The sequence below is a fragment of the Neovison vison genome, chromosome 7 (genome assembly GCF_020171115.1).
Source record: "Neovison vison isolate M4711 chromosome 7, ASM_NN_V1, whole genome shotgun sequence".
NCBI classification, from domain to species: domain Eukaryota; kingdom Metazoa; phylum Chordata; class Mammalia; order Carnivora; family Mustelidae; genus Neogale; species Neogale vison.
In genome coordinates, this window is record NC_058097.1 from 3603854 (window position 1) to 3624002 (window position 20149).

Genomic DNA, 20149 nt, shown 5'->3' on the forward strand with positions numbered 1-20149 from the left:
CCTCACCCCAGGGAGCACACCCCGTCTTGCCCTTGAGTCCTCCTTGGGCTGAGGATCCTTCCCCCAGGCCCTTCGCGGCTCCCCAGATTCACCTCCCTCATCCGTTTAGGCCAGAGATTTAGAAGTGGCTACTGGCTTCTTACAATCTGAAAAAGAGAAAAGTCCCAACATTTCACAAAACACAGCTGTCCAACCACACAGGAAAGGACTGATAAAGGTACCCCGCTCCTGCCAGGTAGGAGATGCCACCGACAGTCCCCACCCCAAGCCCCCAAAACACAGGAGGGGGGCAGCTGGGGCTCAGAGGATCGGGATTCCAGCCAGAAGGAGTGTCGGGCATCCTGCAGGCCCGGACTGAGGTCCCATCCACGGTCACCACTCCACCAGCACAGGACCCCTCTCACGCTGAGAAGATTGCCAATTCTCCAAGAAGGCCTCGCTGATAGGTGAAAACAAAAATTAAACAGAACAGCTTTTTTCTTTTTTTTAAGGATAATTTATTTAAGTTTCCACCTTCTGACAACCTGAGGTGCAATATAGAGACATAGATTGTTTTTTTCACAGGAAACCGTTTTGATTTTAGCACTGTTCTGAGATCTGCCACCTTGAAACTTCCTCAGCCTTAAAATACTGTTTGCAGGACGTCATCTGGTGGGACACGGGATTGCATAAGGGGCACACCAACACCTGCATCACGGAACCCTACTTTGGGGCTACTAAAGGGAAGGTCTGGGTGCGGCAACGGCAAATGTGGGGTCCAAGACCGGCTGGCTGAAGGAGAGAACGCATTAATGCTGGCGTGTACACCATCCCCGAGGGCCCCAGCAGAGGCCGCGGTTGTAACAAAGGCAGCAGACGGGCCTTGTTCTAACACATTAACATATTTGAAGGGGATCTATGTCTAATGTTTGAATTTCTAGCATTTCCTGATGTTCAAAGGTTTGGCTTGTCTTCTTCAAGATGCCTTAAGGAAGGGACAGACCCAGGCTCGCTCACGACCTTGCAGAGGAAGCTAACCCACGCCGTCTCTGGCACAGGGGAGGCCAGGACCACACCTGTGTCAGCGCTGGGGGGACAACGCCCGCAGCGCCTTCTTCCCGTTTTCACAAGCACACGTCCAGGACCAAGGAGGGAACAGGTACAGCCCCCCACCCCAATTCTAGGACTGACCCATGGCTCAAGGGGGATTTACCAACAGGCAGTCTCTTTAGCTAAAGTGCAGACCTCTTTGGGGGCAGCTCAGGAGGGCTCCAGGTGGCGGTGGGCTCTGCTCAGACTCAGACTCCATCTTGTCAAAGCCTTGGAGTCTGGGGCTTATGAGGATCTGGGATCCCCTCCATCTTCGGACACCCCGTGGCAGGCGTGTGTGGAAGAGACAGGAAGATGGGCAAACCCAGACCTGCTGATGCTTTTCTAGAAATGGTAAGTTTATCCGTTTCCATTAGTAACCAAGAGCCCTGCACTGAGAACGCTTCCCCAGTTGAATCTGAGGGACACGGGAGTCGGCTGGACACAGCTGGGGGGGGCTCCATTCCTGAGCTCTGGTGGACTCGGGGAGCACAGGCCAGCGCCCCGGGAACAGAGCACCCCGGCTCCCACGAGACCCTTCCATCCCTCCCCAAAGAGCATGAGACTCTCTGCCCCAGGGACAGCAAGGAACGCCGATGAGGTCCCACCAGAGCCTGCCACGGAGGATGGTCTTAGCATCGAGCAGATCTGCTGAAGGGGAATAATCTGAAAATGACCCATGCATTTGTTATCTGGTCAGTCAGCACGCCCCTATTCCCAGCTCCACGGCGACAAGGACGCAGGACACCGGTGGCCTGTGTGGCTTTGCCCGGGCTCTGAACATTGCACATTGCTCAGCTAAGGGTGCTTCCAGCCCACCCAGTTCCCTTTTTGGTGAAACTCATCCCCGAGGGTCATAAGGAATAAATGATTTATAGAGAAGCTAGGGGAAGGCAGCAGAGACGTGAGAGCGAGGGGGGTTGGGGGCTGGGAGGCACAAGGGACCCCCCACCCGGCAGCTGATCCTTGACGAAAGACGCGGAGAGAAGAGAGCAGCCTGGACTGGTCTGAGCACTGTAAGCCCCTCTCCGCAGGCTGGGGCCGGGCCTCCCTGCTCTGGACAGACCCTCCTTCCCAACCTTCCTCACTGTTCCAGGAAAAGGGCTCCCCTCCAGCCTCCGCCCCGCTGCCAGGAGTCTGCAGTTTTAGGTCATCTGGTAATAACGCTGACGGGCCCACCCGTCAGCCAACAGTGAGGCTGCTGGAGAGTGCCGGAGGGTCCGGCCTGCAGCTCGCGGCCCGGACAGGCAGTCATGGGCCAACCTGCCCCCAGGTGGCTTCTTGGCTCACCCGAACATCCCAGATTTTAATTTGGGTACAGAACTCAGGAAATGGGACTCTTTCTGGTCCTCCTTTTGGTAACGTAAGAACTTAGCAAACCTTCCCCCTTTTTTTGGCAACAGGAAATCATAGTTCACTCCATGTTACTGTACAAGTAACTTAGGGTATCACAATCTGGTTCTCCTACCTTTGGTTCAACACACATGCTCACACACAAGGCAGATGCAATCCAAATTATTAACGTGCCCACCCCCCACCTACCGATATTGCTAAAATGAAAACAACGGGCTAAACACATACAGGGCCGCATCTTGGGGTACCTGCGTGGTTCAGTCAATTAAGCATCTGACTCCTGATTTTGGGTCACGTGATGATCTCAAGGTTGTGAGATCGAGCCCCGCCTCAGGCTCCGCACTGGGCATGGGGATCTGCCTGGGATTCTCTCTCCCCCTCAGTGCCTGGCCCACCTTCAAAAGCTGCAACTCTACATCATCCTGTTTGCCAAGCAGGGAACTTTTTGAGAGGATTGGCTGTCCAGGCTCACTGTGAAGTGCACAGCCCTGGCGGACAGCCAGCAGAAAGTCTGAACCACCCGTGATGAGGGGCAAGACTTCAGAGCTCCTGGCTTTGGACACTCCACCTGCTGGGACGGGAAGGTCTCTTCTAGGATACGATCTGACCCTTCCTGCATTGAGTCTACGGTTCCTGAGTTTGCAGGAAGGGCTCACAAGAGCTCTCATACCAACATGTCCCTGTGTGTGTGCAGCAGACGGAGACTTCTCCACGCTCTGGACCTCTGAGTCTCCCCTGTCAGTCTGCTCTGACCGGGCCCTCAAGGGGAGAGACGGGGTCACAGGGACCCAGGGCATCTCAGCAGGGCAAGCTGCCAGCCTTTTTTCCAGGGACGGGACTCCTCCAAGTGACAGTGGCCAGAGGCATCGAAGAGGGCCCAGGTCTCGGCACGGTCTGAGCCAACTGGGCTGCTCAACCCCACTCTGCCAGCCACCTCTGGAAGAACAAGCAATGGGAGGGGAGAAACCCCCAAGCGGTCCTTGCTTCCACCTTCAAATGCTATTTCAGGAGGCCTACGGGGGGAATCAACCTCTCAAGATCATTTTCGAAATTAAAGTGCTTGGAAAAGCCCAAAGAAATCAAAGGGGCGTTTCCTTCCAAAGGCCCAGGAGTCCTGCTGGCCCCGCCCCGGGGGGGGGGGGAAAGGGCAGCGCCTCGCTCCCGGGTACTCTGGAGAGAGCCTCAGAACCCACTCCACTCCCTCCAGAAACCAGAATCAGACTTTTATCCAAAACTCGTACATATACACGGATAAGTCTTTGGGGCACCTTACAAAAACGTTGTGACGCATTTCCACTAAGTACTGAGATGTGACTAGTAAAGCCAAAGACATCGAGAATGAAGGGAGAGCCTCGCGGGGCTCGGACAGACCCCTCCCCCATGCAGCCCTGATTCTACAGAGGGGGAGGGGAGCACAGAGTGTTTCAGGAGGGGACGCAGTATCTGACAGAAGCATTGGAGGAGGGGCCCACATACCCCTTAATTTGACCTTATTTGTCTGAAACGCCATCGGTAGAGACATGCACTGTCCCTGGGCTCAACACTGGCCCAGGGTGGGGTGGAGGGACCTCCGGTCTGTGGGACCTGCCCCAGCAACACAGCTGTGCATTGTGTGGTGACATCGCCAGACAGGCTGACCTCTCTCTCTCTCCCTCTCTCCCTCCCTCTCTCTCTCTCTCTCTCTCACACACACACACACACACACGAACGATACCGTTACAAAAATAAGCAGAGTTTCAGGATCCAGCCTTCGGACACCAGCCCAGCCCCACCACACCAAGCTTCACGTCGCCTCTCCTGTCCTCACCGAGACATGCGGCTACAGCTTTGTCACTGCCTGCTCGTCTCTGGAATGTTCCAGGGAGGCATCCCACGACGGAAAGCGTTCCAGCACTGGCCGGGTCAGTGACCAGCAGGCATGGTTTTGCTGTTCTCCAGGGCAGACCGTGATGTAATGACTGCCAGGTGGGGAGGCAGAGAGGGGAAACGGGGGGGGGGGGATGTGGGGAAAGGAGTGCGCCCACGGGCCTACTTTCAAGGTCAGTGCCCAAGTGCAAGGGGCAGAGGCAGAGGGAAGCGGACGGACGGGAAGTATTCATGCCAGAGGAGCCACATGCTGGCTGCTTGCTGTCACACGTCCGTCCCCTCAGGCCGGCACAGACCCCAAGAGAAAAGCCAGCGTTCCCGGGCACCAGAAGCGGGACGAGGGGGTATCTGCCGAGTGTGCAGGAAAGCAGTCAGCCCGTGAGGGCGAAGGGGCAGAGGTGCCTTCCCATGGCTGCTGGGGGGCGGGGTCCCCAGGCCTCATGGCCACTCCACACACGAGCCCCACGCCACTGCCCCCAGAAGCCGCCTCTGCCCAGCTTTTTTTTTTTCCGTCTTCCTTGAAATACCGAAGAGCAAGGGTGGTTGTTCTGCAGCTACTGGAGAGACTTCTCTCATCCGCGCCTCTTGGAGGGGCAGGCGGCCCGCGCTCCCCCCAGGACGGACATGGGGGGACTCTGTCTGCATCACGAGGAAGCCGCGCAGACAGCGCATTGCAGGTGCCCTGACACCGCCCCCGCCCTGGGCTGGTGTGATTCGCAAGTGACCACACAGACCTCACGAGGACTCCAGGACGCTCACACCCCTTGCTGGGGCTTCTGCGGCTGGGAAGGAGGTCCTCTGCACCAGGCTCTCTCCTTCCCTAAAATAGCCAAGTGTCTCTTTCCTCTTAGCGGTTCCTAGGACTCAGGTTCCTGTCACACGGTGGGCAGCTGGCACAGAGCCGGCAGGAGCCATGGACTGACCCGGCTTGCCCGGAGAGGCCCATTGCCCCCTCCGCAAGGCCGTGGCTCAGCAGGAGCCCTGACTGGGGGAGCACCCCCACTCCATCCCGCTGCTGAACAAGAGGGTCCCGGACTGTCGCCCACGTCACTGGCGCGTCCCAGCTCCTGATGCCCCCACCTGCATTCCCCCGTGCACCTCCCACCCTCCCTCTCCTGCAGGCGGCTGCAGCAGGCACTGCTCTGGGCCCACCTCGGCCCTGGCTTCCTTCCTCCTCCTCCTGCTTGGTCCTGTGTCGTGGCCCTGACACCCAGGAGCAGGGGCAATCACCTTGGTTTTAGCCGTGTAATCCCAGAGACCCTTTGGCACGCGGATGGGGGGAGCAGACAGGCAGAAGGGAGGTGGGGAGACGGGCAACCGGATTCTTCTAACCGCTAGTTCTAGGGCAGCGCGGAGCGGCTCTGGGTGCTTCCGAGGTCATGCAGGGTCATCAGGTAGGGTGACAGCCAGTCGCTGGCCCAGAAGAGGGGTGTGCACCCTCGGTCCTCCTGGAGGGTGCTCCGGGCGACCTCCCATGGCCTGCCTACTCAATGGCCATCTGCTCAATGTGGTCGCTCAGCAGCTTGTACTGCTCTGGAAAAGAAAACAGCGTTAATTCTTGGAAGAAAGATGTCCACACCGACGGGCAGACCCTGCTCTTGGCATGTGGGCAGTAACAAAGCATGACCTCGGCGGGAATGGCAGCGTCACCAGGAACATCGAGTCGTGAGCCGCTAGCATGCTGCCCGCCTGGCCCCTGGAACTGGGCTCCTCGGAAATGAGACACGTGTTTTTAAGGAAAGAACCTCAAGCCCAGGGAAGGCTCCGTGCCAGTGGACGAACCGTGCCAAAGGAACCAGGCCTGAGTCCTACAGGGACGGAGGGCCGCGGGGCAGGCCAGGGGACAGTGTGTTGCCCCGTGCTGTGGGGCTGATGGACGCGTTCTGCGATTTTCCGGGGGGGCACCGGGCACCCTCCTACCTCCTGAGGCCACTCCTCTGTGGCCCCTCTTAATTTGGTGCAGGATGGAGGATTTTAAAAAATGATTTATTTGAGAGAGAGAAAATGCAAGCAGTGGCAGGGGAGGGAAAGGGGCAGAGGGAGAGAGAATCCCAAGCCGACTCCCTGCTTTTATTTTTTTTAAAGACCACTGTGTCCATCCAAATGTGTATTTCAGCGGAAGCCTTTTTAGACTGTGAGGAAAGCCGTTTCGCAGCAGGTGCGATGTTACACAAACACCAGCTCTAACAGAGTGGGGGGTATGTAACCTGTCCTGTCTTGCTAGAGAAGTCAGAGACTGTAGAGAGACGTCACGGCTCCTACACCCATCACAGCAGCGTGGTTCAAGAAAAAGCAGGCCATTTAGAAGCAAGGGCCACTGAGGGTCAGAGCTTCAAGTTCAGAGTCTGAGCGCCCAGTCCCATCTTCGCCTTTGGCCCCGTTTGGAAACACGGGGGAGGGGAGGCTCCCCAACCCCAGCGTACCACACCCCACCCCGGCAAATGCTGCCTGGCAGGAAAGGCCTTTAAATGCACCGGGAGGTGTCCCGGGCATGCAGGGAGATGGGAAGAGCCCGAGGTGAGGCTGCCTGCCGGCAGTTCCTAATGCAAACTCCGGCAATCCTTGGGGTGGGGTGGGGTGGGGTGGGGCAGAGCACTGGTTCCCCAGCCCGAGCCCTGGCCGCCTCTGGCCGCCGCTCACCTTCGTCCAGATTGCCGATCACGGCCTGCTTCTTCAGGAAATCATTACACAGCTTCTTGCTGAGCCCGAACGCCAGCATGTTGTGAGTGAATGTGCTGGAGGAAAAGACACGGTGAGCGGCTGCCCTTCCGTCTCTCTGAGAGGGGCGGAGGGCCGGGGCGGCAGGGGGGGCGGGGGGACAAAGGGCAGTTGCCTGGGCCCGGGGCTACTTTGCTGGGCAACTGCCCACCATGGGGGGGGCGGGGCATGAGGCATGTTTGTTGGGAACCGGAAGCCGAAAGCCGGGTCACACATGAACCGCGGGCTTGCGGGCTGCGTGAAAACACAGGGCTACAGTGACACAGAGACGTGTGATGCTGTCAGGGACACCTCCCCCCCGCCATGTCCCGCAGGTCAGGTCGGAAGGTCTCCTTGGCGGGGGGCCTCTTGTCACCATATCTGGGCATCGGTGCCCCCTCTGCCCTGCACGAGGACAGGCCTTCCGGCAGGAGAACCCCAGGCTGGCCCCCCGCACCGCGCCACTCAGTCAGGGCCCCCTGGGGGGGTCGTCGTGGTGCTCTCACCCCAGCTGCCCGAAGGTGATGTTCTCATTGAACCGCAGACTGTCATTGCGTTCCTCTTGGGTCATGTGGCACCACTTCTCCCTGCAAGCACAGGGGACAGGAGAGGGTTCCCGAATGCCGTCACACTCCCCTGCCTCTCACCCCGCCCCCCCACTCTGATCTACAGGGGGCCCCCGATCCACAGTGGGGAGCACCTCCCCCAGAGAGCTGTTGGATCCGCTCTTCCACAAAGCCTGCCCAGGGTTCTGCCACTCTGCCTGACAGGCCCAAACACGAACTCCGTCACTCCGTCCTTCCTGAGACGAGGAGACCCAAAAGCTCATACGCTTCCTACTGACCCAGCGATCATGTGCACTCAGTGGCTGCCCAGAACATTCTCCAGGGGACAAGGACACTATCCCCCGTGTCCTTCTCTGTGGGTCACAGATGGGAGGTCCTGACGCCACTGGGGAGGCAGGATGACCTGCAGAGAGGACAGGGTCCCGCTGGCGTCCCAGGGGAGGGGGAGCTGAGAACCCGTCCAGGAGGTTCCTCGGGCTGGTCCTCTCGCTGCAGGTCTCACGGGCTCTTTGGAGGGGGCAGCGTGTCAGCCTCTTGTGGCAGGGAGGCCCAGGGAGCAGGGGAGCTTGGCCGTGCTGAGGGCCCCTGGCCTGTCAGGCCAGATCTTCGCCCGGCTGTACTTCCCAGCCCTGACTTCCTCAGAGGCCCAGGTTCGTGCCCTGCGCCCCTCCCAGGAGCACAAGGATGAGACCCCAATCTCCCCGAAGGCCCCCGTGCAGATGGCACGAGGCCTTAGCACAAAGTGCAGAAACGCCAAGAGAAAGCAACGCGGTCTGTGGGCGGCTGCCCGGGCGGGACTCTGAAGCCCGACTGTCCTCCCTGGAGAGGGACGTGAGCCCGCACGGCTCTGGGGCGGGGATGCGGCTCTCTGAGCCCTGTGAGCTCTGTGTCCTGATGGAAAGCCGCCTCCAGCCACTCGCTGTGGGTGTGGTTGCCCTTCCCCTGGGAGAGCACCCCGTCTCGAGCACATCCCCTGCCCCTCCGGGTCTCCCAAGAAGCAGGCTGCTTGCAGGGGCAAATACAGGTGTGGAGGAGATGCTCACTTAAGCCCACTGCCCCTTCAAGATTACGCTCTGGGTGATGAGTCTGACTAAAGGTTAGAGAGAGAGAAGAGAGGAGGGAGACACGAGGCAGAGTGAGGGAGTGAAGAAGCCAAAGGAAGAGAGAAAGAACCAACATCAAACCTTAACTGCTCCCTGCCCGCCGGGCCCAGGGCCACTCGTGCTGCTGCGGCTTAGCGGAAGGCCACAGGACACCGGGGACAGGTGTCATTCCCAGCCTCCTCGTGCAGATGACAGGACGCCCGTGAAGATACCCAGAGCATGCTTCCAGGCATGACCCTGATCCCACCCCATTTTCCTTCTCAGCCTCTTTCCCGCAGTGGTTGTCTGGGCACATGAATCCCCATACCACTATCAGGCCTGCTGTGTACAGTTGTGTAGGTTGTGCAATGCACAACCCCACACCACGTGGGAATGACCGGCTGCCCTGACCCTCCTGACCTGGATGAGGAGGAGATTCTCTTGGCTGTGGCAAGTCCTAGAAGTGGGGCATTTAATCTGACCTTCGAAGAAAGACGTGGAAGGCCGCTGGCACTCAGCGGGTCAGGTGCTGCCTGCTGTCCAATCAGTTCCTGAAAACTGAGATCAATACCCAATACCGGGCACGGTCTAATCCCACACAGACGGCAGGATGTGTGTCTACACTGCCACAGTGGGAGCTGGACTGCGAGCAACAGATGCCTTTGGAAACGGAGGCCTTTCTGCCACTGAGTCTCACCAGCCGGGTTTACCGAAGAGGAGAAATGATGCTGGAGGCCCGAGGTTGCCCAGGGATCCGGGGCCCACCCTCCGCCCCAGTCTCAGAGGAACACTCGCCCTTCATCCGGCTGAGGCCGGGAGCATGTGTGGGTGTCCCAGGGGGCAGGTCTGAGACATGTGTGGTCAGACCACATCTGCTCTGGGGCTCAGAGTGAGGCCCAGAGGCCGGCACCCCCTCGTGGGCTTGGTGCCGACCGGCTTGGAGGCGGCCGTGATGCTTCAGCTCTCCCGGGCCTCAGCCACTGGTGCCAGGCAGCCCTGCCCCTGGGAGGCTGTGGTGAGTCATGCTCCCCTGCCCCCAGAGACACTGTGGGGACGCGGGGGCTTTGTACTAAAGGCCATGTCCTTATGCCTAAATGCTCCTTGTATAGTCATAATAAGGCTGCGTAAGAAACAAGATCTCTCGTGAACAATAAGCACTAAAAATATATCACTGATGAAAGGAAGCGTGCTTTAGGAAATGTCCGGCGAAAACAATCACTGTACCAGAAACTGTATTGTGAGTAGGCAGGCCTTGAGCTACCGAAATGTATTACAAAAGATAATCAACAAATAAATAAAATCTTTAAAAAAAAAAAAAAAAAGATACCCAACAAATACAAAGGTCAAATGATGAGATTCAGACCCCACTGGGGGCTCCAAGAAAACAGCCTATTCCAGGCCCTTCTCTGCAGGGGGCACCCTCACACACAAACACACACGCGCGCGCACACGCGTGCACGGGCTCCACACCAGGCCATGGCCGGCAAGGCGGGGGCAGCTGTCCTTCCTCTCTGACCCCAGGCCTGTCCCAGGGGCAGGGGAGGGTCTGCCAGACCCCTGCAGATGTCGGCACCTGGCTGACAGAGCCAGATTCTCTGTGCGCCCCCACCCCCGCCGCCCCCATGGCTTTGTGCCACGACCAGATTACCAAGCGTGAAGTCAAGGGGGTGGGTTCGAGGCCTGCTCTGGAGGGGCTGGAGTGGCCAGTGGAAGGCTGGCCTCTCCCTCTCTGAACTCACACCAGGCCCTGCAGGGGCTCGAGTGCCTTCTGTGTGTCCTGTTCCTGGTGCTCTGCCCTTGGCGAGCCCCCACCCGCCACCGGCCTGTCCCCAGCATGGGGCTTGCCCCGGGCGGCGGTGCTGAGCTGCCCCTGCGTGCGGGCTCTGCCTCCTGCAGCAGCTGGCGCGCGGCTCCCACCCTGAGGTGGCCCTGGCGGGGACCCCCGGCCCCGGAGCATGAACAAAGGCACGTGGACACACACCTCTTCTTCTCCTCCTCTCCAGCATCCCCTCTGGAGCGGCAGCAGAAACAGGTAAACAGAGGAACATGTCAAAGTCATGCAAGATATGTGGATGGAAAAAAGAGAACAGCGAGAGAGGAGCGTTATTACAGGCAGAAACAGAGAGACGGAGAGAGACGGGGTACTCAAGACCGTTCATCTGCTAGGAGCCCCACAGCTACGTAAGCAGCAGGAGGAAACCCCGTTCGCCTACAAGCATCGAAGCGCTTCCTTCAGTCTGGTTTCCCGGCAGAGCGTGGGATTCTCTCTCTAGAATCCCTGGGACGGCTCCCTCTGCCTCCCTCAGGAGAGGCAGCCGCAGCGGACTGCAGGGCGTCCCGCCCAGGGAGGGTGTCGCTGCCCCAGACCTGTGCAGACAGGAAGACTGCACTTCCAACCCCCCCAGAGCTGGTGGACCGGCCACACAGCAGGCACCTGCTGTCCCCTGCCAGGGAGAAAGGCTGAGGGGTCTCCCCCTGTTAGAGAAGGAGAGGTTCATGACAGAGAGGGGGTATGAATAGGGGAGCCAGAACTGGGAGGGCTGCTGCCCTTTCCTGCCCAGCCACTCGACACAGTGGGCAGCAACTGTGGCTTGCTGTGGCCAGAGCAGGAAGGGCCACCAGCCCTCACTCTGCTGTGCTCTGTGTGACCTTTTACAAAGGGGGTCTTCTGATGTGGCAAGACTAGCGTCAGGGAGGCTGGGGGAGTCTCAGGCTGCAGACCAGAGCAGTAAGCTGAAGGTAGCAATCACATCTCCCCAGAGGTTAGCTCTCTCGAGCTGAGCCTATGGCGGCGGGAGGTGGGGGGCAGCTGGCCCTGCATGCCCCGAGTCCTGTGGCCGCAGTTCTTACAGCAATAGGCAGACTCAATCCTTGGGGGGTCCTGATGGGTTCATTCTGGGGGAGTGTGCGTTTCAGAGGAGGGTCAGCCCAAGTCATGCCAGAGCCCAGGACAGAAAGCGCTCATGCAAGCCGAGGAACCCCCATTGACTCCCGCCCACGAAGCTGTGCGTGCCCGGGACCCCCCAGGCAGCTCGCTGGGCACCGGGGCCAGAAGGAGCTGAAAAAGAGACGGACACACTGACTCAGCTGCCGTTCTGCTCTCCTCTGCAGAAACCGGAAAATAAAGCCAGTCCCTGGGCCTCTGCCGCAAGGCAAGGCGGGCCCAGATGCTGCTCCTACCTGGTAGTGGGAGACCGCTTTCTCCTCTCATAGTGGACAGCATCGAAGAAAGCCGCATTCCAGAACCTCAGTGTGTGCCTGGGAGACAGAGCCGAGTGTCAGTCCTCTGCGGGGAGGCTGGGAGGCAGCGCTCAGCACACCGGAGGGATAAGAATGCACAGCTTGCAGACACATCGCAGAGAGGCAGAGCAGGGAAGAGGAAAATGGCCAGGTGCCTTTGTCCCAAATCGAGGTGGTTCCCTGGGCTCCTGGCTAAGGGTCATATCTCTCCCAGGAGGAGGGTATGACATGGAGGCAGGTAAAGTCCACATGCATCTGCGGGACATGGAGGAAGGCCGTCTTCCGCTTCTGCACCCCCGCTGGGCCTCCCAGAGGAAGATGGGCGTTTGGGGACACCAGCTGCCCGAGAACAGGGTCTAGTAACATAAACGGGAACCTGGCGAGGACAGGCCATGTGCAGAGAACAAACATGTTCATAGGGACTCACAAGTAAGAGACGTTCTTCCTAAAGATCAAGGGTCAGCCAACTACGCCACTGTGGCCTTCGAGGGAGGGGCACATCTGACATCCCTGGGGCTCAGGGGCCGGCTCTCTACTTGGGGGTGAACATAGCATGGCGATGGAGAGCCTTGGAGGGACCAAGGCAGCCCAAACAGTGATCCACAGAGCGAGACAGAGGGCAAGGGCTCCCCTGACCGCCGGCCTCTCACTTTACTCATGACCTTCCTTCCTAGACATTCGTAATAAAATAGCTTTATTGGGATATAATTCACGTACCATAAACTCAGGCTTCTAAAGTTCACGATTCAGTGGTTTTTACTCTATTCTGAGTTGTGCAACCCGGAGTGCGATCCTCAGAACATTTTCATGCCCCCATAAAGAAACCCTCCCTGACTCCTGCTTCCCGCAGTCCCCGACAACCGCTCAGCTGCTCTGTCTCCAGGGACGGGCCTGTCCCTGACGACAGATGAGGATAAACAGCATCATCTACTACGTGGCCTTTCGTGTCTGTCTGTAATTGTTTCCAGGTTCACCCGCGTCTCAACGGTCAGCGTCTCGCCCCTCCTGTGGCCGAAGAAGACCATGTGGTCGGGAGGTATCACGTTTTGCAGATCCACAAATCACGTGTCCCTGTCCGTGGATACCTGGGCGCTTCCCAGCTATGGGCTATTAAAGTCTTGGCCCGAGAACCTGTGCTCAGTTCCCTCGAGCCCCTGTCTAGGAACGGAACTGCTGGGCTGTTAGGCTGGGCTGCAGCCTAACTCTCCACTAACATTTGGGGGAGCTGCCAGGTTTGCTCGGCCGCTGTCCCCCTTCCCTCCCTGCAGACAGGGTACGTGGGTTCCAGTTTCTCCACATCCTCACCCACACCTGCCACGGTTCCCCTCTTCTATTCCAGCTATCCCAGGGTGGGCGCAGTGAGTCCCGGTGACGAGGGAGCCGCAGGGGCCAGGAGCTCGGGCCCGCAGGTGTGAGGGCGGCCTTACCAGATGGGCTGCTGCTTCAGGTGCGTGTACAGGTAGATCTTCTCCCCCTTCCTTTCTTCCTCCGGGCTGCACACGGTCACTGCGGGAGGGCGACAGACACCGCCCGTGGCTCCGGTTGCCCGCACAGGTTGGCAAACCCCTCAGCGACCCTCCTGCCAGGCATCGCTTCTCCCCAAAGGTTATGGAAACGCACGGTAGAAATTTCCAGACCACTTGTCCAACACCGCCCGCGGCCGGGAAGGATGCTCCTGCCACCTGGCTGTGGGGGCTCCTTCTGAGGGAAGGATCCCTGGCTCGGCCCCCCCACGCCCACCAATATGTTCCCTCACTTCCCTGCGATGAGGAATTTAGCTCCCGAATCCTCTCCCCAGAGAAGAGGCTCCCCGCCAAAATTCCATAGGCAAGTCCAGGCCAGGGTGGAGAGAAGTTGGGAGTCACCTAGGACAGAATCTGGTGCCCGGAGGAGAAGGAGCCCGGATGTTCAGGGGCCTGCTTGGTGAGGCTGCTGGTTACCAAGGACGGTGGCTGGGGGTGGTCGAAGACCCCTTGGGGGCCTGGCTACGGGACCAGGGGCGCTGCTGTGGCCACAGCCAGACCCCTGCTAGGCCAGGAGAGCACTGGGAGACACTCACCTGTCTTCTGCGGCTTCTCCTTGGGCTTGTTCTCATCCTCCCTGGGGGACAGAACCGCAGCAGTGACATAAAGACCCCCCCCCCCATTTTCTCAGCTCAAAGGAACGGGTCTAACTTGGCTGAAGCAGAATTATGTCTCTTAGCGATGGGTACATTTCATGTGGTTTCTTTTGAAAAAGTGTTATGAAGTCGGTGCTATATTTACCAACTGCCAATCTTCCAGGATTAAGGAGATGCGGCAAGGAGGCTCCCTTGCACCATCTTCTCTGATTCCAAAACTGCTTGGACCAGACAAGGAACAAAACCAAGTCTCCCGGCGGGAACCAGCCATCGCAGAGGACAGTGGGGACCACAGGGAGCCCGGGGTTCTCTTGCTGACGTGCCCCCTTTCTTGGGAGGTTTGGCTTCAACACCCCGCTCTCAAGCGCCCGGTCCTGGAAGGCTCCTGAGCTCCTGCCGCAAAACAGCTGTCCTGGAGGACGGGGGTCTTTCCCCTGCCTACCTGGTCCCGTTCACACGAGCTTTCACCACACTTCCAGGAGGAAGAGCCAGGGAGGAGCGGTGATTCCCCTCCTGCCACTGACAGCTTCCACATGCTCCCCCCAATCAATCCTAGAAGACCCCGGCCCCCAGGACATCCCTGTCTGTCAGCCAACCCACCAGCATGTGTGAACCCCAGAGAACCCTGGGGAGTCAAGCGGGGCTAGCAGCTGTGCTGCCGGCCCCGAAGGTCACCCAGGGAGGCCAAGTGGATGCCTCCACGGCCAGCCCACAGTCTCCCTGTCACCGCCACTGGCAGGTGGCACGGGGCCTCAGCCCTCGGCCACAGCCGCCCCTCCCCCACAGTCCACCTGCTGACACGTACTCTTGTTTCCTGGCCAGGGGTCCCTTCAGCTTGGTCTCCAGCCCCCCGAAGAAGCCCTTGACGTTCTCTGTCTTGGCCGATGTGTTCTTTAGCAGCCGCTCAGCGATGTCCTTCTTCTCCGCCAGCCAGCTGTTGGCGGACTTCAGGTAGGAGTCGATGCTCCCCGCGGGCTTCTCCTTGGACTCGGAGGGCAGCAGGTGCGGCTTACCTGGAGTGGGGGAGAGGCGGGAGGGGGCAGAAAAGGAACTGCGCTGTGTAGCCTCTCGGTGGCAGTGGCAACCAGCGAAGGACCCAAGATGCCAGGGGAAGGCGGAGGGCCGGGCCTCTAGGGCCACAGCTAAGCACCTGCTGCATCTCAGAAAGCAGCCAGGTGCACCCAGACTAATGAAGAAACAGGAGCGGACCCAGCCCTGAAGCCCGAGGACCTGAAGGAGGGGAGCAACGGACACGCGGAGCTCCGCCGCGGCGGCAGAGGCCCAGGGTTAGAGGGGGGCGAGGAGCCTCTCCCTGTGCGAGGAGGAGGCATGCGGACCCCGGACAGGCTCTGGGCCCCCGTGTGGGCCTGAAACTGGACGAGGCGGGAGTGGGCATCCCGGAGAGAACAGTAAGGCCAAAGGCTCTCCCGCAGCTTAAGGCGCCGCCTACAGGTCAGAGTCGCCCTCAAGTCGAGGCGCCCCGACAGATAAAGACGGGACTGCCGGTCAAAGATACCCTCTTCGGGTGCCTGAATGACTCAGTCGTTAAGCGTCTGCTTTGGGTTCAGGTCATGATCCCAGAATCCCGGGATAGAGCCCCACACCGGGCTCCTTGCTCAACAGGAACTCTGCTTCTCCCTCGGACCCTCCCCTCTGTGTTCTCTCTCTTGCTCACTGTCTCTGTCAAATAAGTAAGACCTTTAAAAAAATCTTAAAAAAAAAAAAGATACCCCCTTCAGAGCCTTGCAGGTCAAAGGCCACCCCTGCCCCGCCATCAAGGTGCTGAGTGTCCCCTACTAATTTAAGCTGCTGTGGGCACAGATGTGACTCCCACTCCTTCGAGAAAGAGGAGCCATGGTTTGGATGAGGGGTTCCCATCATGGGCACGAAGGGCCCATCCAGCGTTAAGGCAGTCGCCCAGCTGTCACCAGAACTGAGGCCCGGGGGGATGGGCAGTTGGGAGTGTGGGGAGGACAGAGCCGAGCTGCAGAAGACACGGGGTTTGGACACAAGACCAAAACTGCATCCTGAGAGAGGTGGGAAGGGAGGCTGTGCTCACTGCCGCGCTGACCCAGCTCTAGAACGCACGCAGGCACCCAGCAGCCTTCTGCTCACAGCGGCCTGAACGAGTCCCTAACGTCACACCCAAGGAACCTCATGCGGGGAGTCCGCAAGCTCCAATGACCAGCCAGTTCCAGAGCAATGAGCCAGAGTGAAGAAAGATCAGACGTCAGGATGAAGAATGATCTGCCCTTGCCGGGGGGACATTGCTGGCCCACACCAGGGACGCTTTCCACCCCAAGACCCTTTACTATGCCTCCCACAGTCTTCAAGGGCCAACCCTGTGTTGTATTTTGCTAAAACGTGAAAGAGAAGTCCTCACGTCCAGCAATTTCTGAATCGCCCACAAAATTGCCCACCAAGTGGACAGCTGCTGGGTGGCTTCCTTCCTATCGCGGCAAGGCAGCCGCTTGACCCACGCTACGGACCACACCTTCCCCTCCTGTTTCGGGTATCTCTCTCCTTGCACATCTTGCCCTAACCCCAGGTTCTGTTGTTTTCTGGAAGCCTCACAACTGCACCGCTAATGGGGAAAAGCCTCACTTGATGCCACGTTACAAGGGGGCGAGCCTTGAGTTTCCGTGTTTGCCCTCCACGGCGCTCGCGCCCCCGGGGCCTTACCGATGTGGTAGTAGGTGAAGCACATGGTCATGAGGTTCTTGGCGGGCCCAAAGTCATCCATCTGATGGCACCTAAAATGAAAAGGAAGGCCGGCCAGCTCAAACGCCATCCTGCCCACTTTTCTCACTGCAAGCTCCTGAAGCAAGAGCTAAAAATTTTATAAATATTTGGGGCACCTGGGTGGCTCAGTGGGTTAAAGCTTTTGCCTTTGGCTCAGGTCATGATCTCAGGGTCCTGGGATCGAGCCCAGCATCGGGCCCTCTGCTCAGCCGGGAGTCTGCTTCCCCCCGTCTCTCTGCCTACCTCTGCCTACTTGTGATCTCACTCTCTCTCTCTGTCAAATAAATATATAAAATCTTTAAAAAAAAAATAGGCCCACATTTATACCTCACTCCCCAGATGCTATGTAGAAGCAACCAAAAAGAATCCCCAACTGCTTATCTTTTTCAGAAAGATCTATATTTGCCGGAATGTGTGTCATCAACAGTGGTTATTGCCAGGAGGAGGGCCACAGGACCAAGGACAGGGTTGTAAAAGGGGGTTTCCTTTCCATTTGAAGTGCTGTGCCTCTCTACTCTGTTCTTCTGTGCTTTTTTTTTCTGTTTAGTTCCCGAAGTTTTTTGTTTAGTTTCTAACATTGTATTAACAAGGTTATTACATTAACCTTGTTTAATGTATTTAATGTTTAAAGTATTAACAAAAGAAAAGTCAATGGAATTTACCTAGACGGTGGGGTTAGGGCCAGTTCTATCTTTGAATATAAAATAATCTAATGGGGGGGCCTGGGTGGCTCGGTTGGTTAAGCATCTGCCTTCAGTTCAGGTCACGATCCTGGAGTCCTAGGATCGAGCCCCACGTCAGGCTCCCTGCTCAGCAAGGAGCCTACTTCTCCCTCTGCCTCTGTCCCACCCCCCACTCCTGCTCTCTCTCTCTCAAATAAAAGTAAATACAATCTTTAAAAAAAAAACTAATAAAACTTGAAGAACTAGGGGCGCCTGGCTGGCTCAGTGGGTTAAGCTGCTGCCTTTGGCTCAGGTCATGATCTCAGGGTCCTGGGATTGAGTCCCGCATCGGGCTCTCTGCTCAGCAGGGAGTCTGCTTCCTCCTCTCTCTCTCTCTGCCTGCCTCTCTGCCTACTTGTGATCTCTGTCTGTCAAATAAATAAATAAAATCTTAAAAAAAAAAAAACTTGAAGAACTAAACTCTGCCAATAAAATCATAAAGGACTATAAGTAAAAGTAAAAACAGAAGACACTAATAAACTAAAAATTATAAAACTCAAATATTAAAAATACATATTTTTGGAAGATTATAAGGTGTTTTTCCTTTTTCTTCCCCCACACACAGAAATACACATGCTCACTGAGAAATGGGAAGATTCTGTGTTTTGGTTGGATTGGGACTTGAATTTTATTTTCCTACCCCCCCCCAATTTTATTGAAGGAAAAAAATCAAACTCAGTCCAGAATTGACTATGTTACCACGTGGGACAGGTATGTCTGCACAATATGGATCCGTGAGAAATCCTACGATAGGAATGTCCGGAAGCGGAAGTCTTCTCGGGGCCGAGAGCACACGGCACACGAGGCAGCTGCGCCTGTTTGAAACCGATCCTTCCGTGACGCTCTCTTGTTCTTCCTCCCTTGCCAGCTCCGAGACCCAGAATCCCCCCCGCCCGCACAGGAGCCTATCCACAACATGGGACATTCCGAGCAGGTGCCGGAAAAATAGGGACCCTCCCCTTTATGGTCTTTCTCCTCCAGTCCACGCTCCATGTTCGTGGCGGGGGCAGGGACAAAAGAGGGGAGGAAACATTGAGACACTGGGGAATTAAGAGCTGGCATGTCTCTGCTGCAGGAGAAGGGGAAGGAAAAGTAAAGAAGGGGGGTTTTCAGGCCTGGAAGGACAAAAGGGACATGGGGACAAACCACGGGACCAGGACCTGCTTCGGGGCCACAATGAGGGGACAAGGGTAAGTGGGGCACAAACCACTATCTCCCGCATCCTTTCCCAATTCTCCTCCAAGTGCCCCCTTCTTCCTCCCATCAGTACGGCTGCTGTCCCCTCCTTTCATGTGTGTGTGGTGGGGGGGGGTGCCGTCGCCTGCTCTGACGCAGGTCCAGCTCGTATGATGTGAGTCTAGCGTCCCGGGGCCCCGGAGCCTCAGGAGGAGAGAGCCCGTGAGTCACACGGCCTGCCTCCCACAGCTGCACAGAGGTGGAGGGGGCCCTTTCATCCCCCCCCCCCAGCTTCCACTGTGCTGTCTGTGATAAAGGGTTCCAGCAGGGCCTAATTAGCACGCAGAGCAGGCTGAAGGCATCTGATCGCATCATTAAGTGGGTGGTTCTCTAGCTGGAAGTGCTTCACAACAAGAAATCCAGAAAAGGCTGCATCTCCACCGCAGGAGGGCAGCGTCAGTGGAGTGTCGTCCCCGCCTGTCCTGGCGGCTCTCACAGAGGGATCTGCTTACGCCCAGCTGCTGTCCCCTAACCTCCCCTACCGTGGGGGTTGGACCCTAACTTCCTCCCCCCGAGAGGCTGGGGCAAGGCCTCTCTGTGGATGCCAGCAAGTGTGGGGGGGGTGGGGTTTGTGGTTCAGAGCAAGCACGAGCTCATGCCTCGTGTGGCTGTTATGACTGGGTTAGTACGGAGCAGGAAAAACGGGGAAGACGTGCTTTAGGACAAAGGCTTTGGGCACAGCATCACTTACTCGAACAGGACCACGGCGAAAGACTGCACCAGGCGGTAGAAGGTCGGCTCGGAGACACACTTGGAGTTGCAGCGCTGTGCGGGAACAGGCAGACACGTCACTGGGCGGGCGGGCGGCTGTCGCTCAGACAGGCTCACCACGCTAAGCACTGCCCGACACAGCTGGGCCGTGAGTCTGGGACGGGAGCGGCCTCCTCTGTGCTAGAGTAACTGGGCCCCCCAGCAGAGCACAAGCCAACACTTTCCTGCATCTCTCTGAAATTTCAAGAACTAGGAGCCCCACACACTCACCCATACAACACAGAACGGCCTGGACGGATGAAACCCCCAGAGGACAACACGGGCCATTTCTGGATTGGAGAGTTTGGGACCATTTATGCGTGCTGATCGGCATTCTCTAATTTCTCTTGGAAAACTAAATTGCTAAAAGCGCCTGTGTGGCTCAGTTGTCAGGCGTCTGCCTGCAGCTCAGGTCAGGATCCCGGGGTCCTGGGATCGAGCCCCACTCAGGCTCCTGCTCAGTGGGGAGCCTGCTTCCCCCTCTCCCTCTGCCCCTGCTTGTGTCCCCTCTCTCGCTGTGTCTCTCTCTGCCAAATAAATAAATAAAATCTTTTAAAAAAATTATAGAAAAGTAAATTGTGATAAAAATACCTGAAAAAACCAAGAGCTAAAGCTACTTTGCAGAAAAAAAAAAAAGAACCTACTAGGTATTTACAAAAAATAATTATTTTCTGAACTCACATGGCTGTCACCATCTACGTTACCTTT

At 57.6% G+C, this 20149-nt stretch overlaps 1 protein-coding gene across 2 annotated transcripts in view; it reads right to left on the bottom strand.

Annotated features, from left to right (window-relative positions):
• Positions 1-473: 473 nt before the first annotated feature.
• Positions 474-20149, bottom strand: part of KIAA0513 (KIAA0513 ortholog) — a 62031-nt gene continuing 42355 nt past the window's right edge. The window contains exons 4-13 of one of the 2 annotated variants that reach the window (XM_044255619.1): positions 19383-19456; positions 16674-16744; positions 14797-15004; positions 13932-13972; positions 13300-13378; positions 11813-11890; positions 10614-10643; positions 7491-7571; positions 6928-7022; positions 474-5820 (exon numbers count right to left, since the gene is read on the bottom strand). In XM_044255619.1, coding sequence (XP_044111554.1) covers positions 5771-5820; positions 6928-7022; positions 7491-7571; positions 10614-10643; positions 11813-11890; positions 13300-13378; positions 13932-13972; positions 14797-15004; positions 16674-16744; positions 19383-19456 — 807 coding nt within the window. In that variant the 3' untranslated portion in view covers positions 474-5770. The remainder of the gene's footprint in view (positions 5821-6927; positions 7023-7490; positions 7572-10613; positions 10644-11812; positions 11891-13299; positions 13379-13931; positions 13973-14796; positions 15005-16673; positions 16745-19382; positions 19457-20149) is intronic. The other variant, XM_044255621.1, reaches the window with a different exon arrangement.